The sequence below is a fragment of the Egretta garzetta genome, unplaced genomic scaffold (genome assembly GCF_000687185.1).
Source record: "Egretta garzetta isolate BGI_Z169 unplaced genomic scaffold, ASM68718v1 scaffold59, whole genome shotgun sequence".
Lineage (NCBI taxonomy): Eukaryota > Metazoa > Chordata > Aves > Pelecaniformes > Ardeidae > Egretta > Egretta garzetta.
Genome location: NW_009267230.1, coordinates 1,797,897 through 1,802,092, shown reverse-complemented (window position 1 = coordinate 1,802,092; position 4,196 = coordinate 1,797,897). Strand labels below are relative to the sequence as shown.

Here is a 4,196-nt window from a genome sequence, read left to right as displayed (position 1 = left end):
ATATGGCAGAGAGGCAGTAAGAGTGTCTAGATCTTGCGCTGGGACTTGATGAGGATGTTACTTAGTGAGTGCTGGCTGAGGCCATTCTCCTGGGTGCTTGCACCTTTGCTGACTGCACAGTGACAAAAAAAAGCCTGGTTCCCAAAGCCCAAGGAACCGCCAAAGAAACAGGGAGGACATGACTTAGTGTTTCTGCTCATCTTGCTGCAAGCTTGCTGGAAGACTTTAGAATCATAGAATCATAGAATCGTTTAGGTTGGAAAAGACCTTTTGGATCATCAAGTCCAACCGTTAACCTAACCCTGCCATTAATCTTACAATGACTGTATGTGAGACAGCTGGACTCAATGTACTGATGTTCCTGAATGGATCTTAGGAGAGACTTAGCTTCCAGAAACCCCTCAGTGTTGCTGCTTCACTGGGGTAATGCAGATAGATACGCCAAGCGCTGTCCTGCAGTGCTGGGGATGGTGGTTCCTGGGAAAGGATTTGCCATGGAGCTCTGGGCCAACCGGTCCCAGCCAAGTCGTGAAGAGTGCCCTGGGTGACAGCACCCATTCCCAGGACACTGCTTGTGTTGGACCACAGTGCAATCACGCTCCTCTGTCCAGGGAAGCAGAGAGCTGGGCCATATAAACTACGGAATTGAAAGAGGGGCTGCCCAGGAGAGCTGCAACAGCACAGGGAGCCAGGACTCACGGAAGCCTGAGGCCATGCAAGAGTGTGTGAGCTGGAAAGGGGCTCAGAGAAGAGCTTGGTGGTGGCGTCTTCAGGCACAGGAGACTGGGGGAGTGTGAGTGAGCCAGCCTTGTGGTTATGGCCCAAAATGAGGAGAGCCCAGGGGAATTCCCTCCCATACCCAAAGATCCTGCCTGGCCTGGCTGGGGACACGAATAGGTCTTCTCCATCCAGCTTACTTCTCCATCCAGCTTACATCCTCTTACCCACAGTACTGCATGCACTGTCATGTCAATGCACTTTGCATCCTGGAAGGCACTGAGAAAGTGGAGCTCAGAGGAAGGTAGCAGAAGGTTTGGAGGAGAAAAGAAAGGAGCATCATCTGGCTGGTTCAGGAGCTTGTCAGCTCTGGAAGGTCTGTTGGTGGGGCTCAACAGCCAGATTGTTGCAGCTGGGTCAGTTCAAGGTAATAGGTAGAGAGATTTCAAGGCAAAAGTGATGCATGATGAGAGCACCCTGGGGTGGTCTTGGGCAGGTGAACCAGGGGTGTTTTCCTCAACGTCCACCACTGAGTCTGGAGGGAGAGAGGAGTGAGGCAGACCTGAGAAGGTTTTGGAGGTGTCTGTGGGAGCAGGGCTATGGGGGCCTGAGATAGCCGGTGAAAAGGCTGGATTGGAGCACCCAGGAGACCCCATCAAGCCTGTGCCTGCTGCTTGCAGGCAGGTGGGTGAGGAGCAGCCCTGTGGCCAGTGGGATGCTCTCTTTCCAAAGAGGAAGCTTTTTGCACCACAGTGTGATTTCCCTATGTGTCTGTTTCATTTCTGTGTCTGCACCTCTCGTGTGCTGGGTTACCCAGATCCCTTTGCCCAGCGGCTCAGACTGAGTCCTGCCCGGGGACTTCATGCCAGCATGGCTCTGCGAGGGCTGGCTCTGGCCTTTCTACTGGTCCTCGTCCCTCTGCTTCTAGCATGGAGACAGAAGGACCCTGCTCCCAATGACCAGGGGGAAGGCAAGGAAGCAGGTAAGAGCGGGTTGTGCCTCTCTCTTACAGAAAAGGTTTTGCTGCTTCTCTACCCGCATATTTGCCACATGGCTTTACCCTGTTCAGCCCACAGTGGCTGTGTTGGGGAGGTCTGCATCTGTCCTGAGACACTTGGGCACCCGTTGGGTTGTGGTGGGGTGAAGCTCTGTTTGGGGATGGAAGGCAGCAAGCCTCAGTGTGCTGGGAAAGCCTCCATGAGCTCAGGAGCTGCAGTGTCCCTCTGGGGAGCGGGCAGCGTCCCTTGGAGCAGGAGGTGGCTGGTTCTTGTTGCGTCGTGGACAGACGAAACTGGGGCAATCAGAGAAGTGCTGGCCTTTCTGGAGCAATCTGGGTAGCATCCCTATCACAGGGGAAGGTGGTGGTGGTGTTCAGCAAAGACGTGGGGAGCTGTGGGATGAATCCCTGTATTAGCTGGGATGCCTGCTCTTTCCAGTCGTCCCCACGGTTGGGGGAGCTGTAGTTTGGTGGGATTGTTCTTTAACAGTGTTGTTCTGTTCTTTTTCCATGCTGGGAGGGCTAGGGGCACCTCCTCGGTCTCTGCTGGCCTTGTACCTGTTGAGGTCCCGATGGGGCACAGCAGAAGCGGCTGCTCTTTGCACCAGGGGCTAGGGGGCTTGAGGTGTGAGTCATTCTCTGTGCAGGGAAATGGGAGCAGAAGTGGGCTGCAGGGATGCTGCCATTCCAGCAATGGGCAGCCCTCAGCTATCCAGGGCAGGATGGAGCTTGTTCCCCTCAACTCAGCAGCAGCTCCTGCCCCTCTCTCCCATTCCCCACAGCCCATCCCTGAGGAGCCCTGTCGATAGCCACGGCTCTCCTCCCCTTGCCAGCTAGAGAGGGCTGTGATGGGCTTGGTACAGGCGTTGGGTCTGAGCGGCTGGGGAGGATTTCTTGGATCTGTGTCTGCAGAAGAGGTGTGGGGCACCAAACTGAGGTTCTGAATGTTATCCTCTACCATGCGCTGGTGTCTGGAGCACTGAAGGAGGCCATTGGAGTCTGGATTTTGGGTAGCCCCGCACAGCTGCAGGCAGGGGCAGATCTTGCCTCCACCTGCACTGAGAAGAAAGCCCTGATGCCAAGCCAAACCCCTACAAGGGCATTTGCTGCTGTCAGTGCTCTTCATGTGTCATCAAGGAATTGCATCTGCCATAGATGTGTGCTTTTTTCACTTTCTCTTTGTGTCCTGTGTCCTTGCTGTTCAGGGACAACCATCAACATCTGAATGACCCATATGCAATTTCTAGACCAGACCTAGACAACAAAGGCTGGCGTTACTCGCTGACAGTGCCCATGGCCCAGTTTTGCTGACCTTCTGCTCCCCACTGAGGTCTGCATGAGGCAGCCTCGTGCTCCCATTGCTCCCACTTGCTGTGTCCCCTCTTGTGCCTTGGCCTTGCCAGCTGTTTCCTCACCAGCCCGGCTTTTCTTGCTGATTTCTGCTCCCTTAAGAGTATAACCTGCTTGCCACTGTGTCCTCTTGTATTGCAGGTCATCGTCAGCCTCCTGACTGAACCAGGCTGTGCTCTTACTGCATCCCCTGTCCTCCTTCTGTATAACGGTGTTTCTGCCCAGCCTTTCAGACTGTAGAGCATCTTGGGGACAGCCAGCCTTCGGGACCTGTTTCCTGACAAGTACCCACAGGAAAAAACCCAAATGTTTTTTCCCACAGGTGGAAATTTACTCTTTGAAGCATGGTTCATTTTCCTGAAGCACAGGGATTTCCTCCCTGCTGGCTGGTGTCCCTGGTCAAACACTTGGTGCTGGGCAGGTAGCCTGGACTCTGCTGGGGTGGGAAGGATCCTGGGGCAGGAGTGTGAGGGTGTGTGTGCTGCTTCGGGAGGGGGCTTAATGATGGGAGGGGGGAAGGTGCGTGCCAGGGATACCTACCTAGGCTTGGACTGCACCAAGGGTTTCAGGACTCTCAAGGCTTTTGGCTGCTGCAGTGAAGTGTGTGATCTGAGGGTGCTGGGAGGGACCCAGCTGCAGGGGAAGAAGTTTCCAATCCGGACACCACATATGGTCTTAAAGGATGGGGGTGGTGGCCACTGTCCTTTATGTGGGAGGACCAGGGTGCAGGGTTGAGACGATGGCGTGAAAACCTGCTGCCAGATAAGGGAAGTGTGGTGATGGTGGTGTTCCCATGTAAGGATGCTGGCTGGCAGGAAGTGGGCAGTGGTAGAGGTGTGTCGTCCGAACTGAGGGAAGGCTACCTCCTACCCTGACGGTAGTCCTGCATGGGCTCCGTTTGCACTGGGCGAGCGAGTCTGCATGACATGTCTGCCAGGACAGGATGAGGCAGGCTCATTTTGGGTGAAGTGCCCAGAAATGGCTGGGTGCATGGGGTGGGGTGTGGGCTTTGTGGGCAGAGCTGTGCGTGCAGCTGCGGAGGTCTGAGGGCAAGCTGTCCGTGCTGGCATCTGCCTTGTAAGGGCAAGTTGGGAGGGTGTGCAGCAGAAACCCACTGGGTCTGGTGCCCCCC

General features: G+C 55.3%; 1 protein-coding gene across 1 annotated transcript in view; it reads left to right on the top strand.

Moving 5' to 3' along the window:
• The first annotated feature begins 1,587 nt into the window (after nucleotides 1–1,587).
• The window catches only part of LOC104133890, a 9,545-nt gene continuing 6,936 nt past the window's right edge, over nucleotides 1,588–4,196 (top strand). Inside the window, exon 1 of the mRNA XM_009647354.1 lies at nucleotides 1,588–1,699. Coding sequence (XP_009645649.1) covers nucleotides 1,588–1,699 — 112 coding nt within the window. The remainder of the gene's footprint in view (nucleotides 1,700–4,196) is intronic.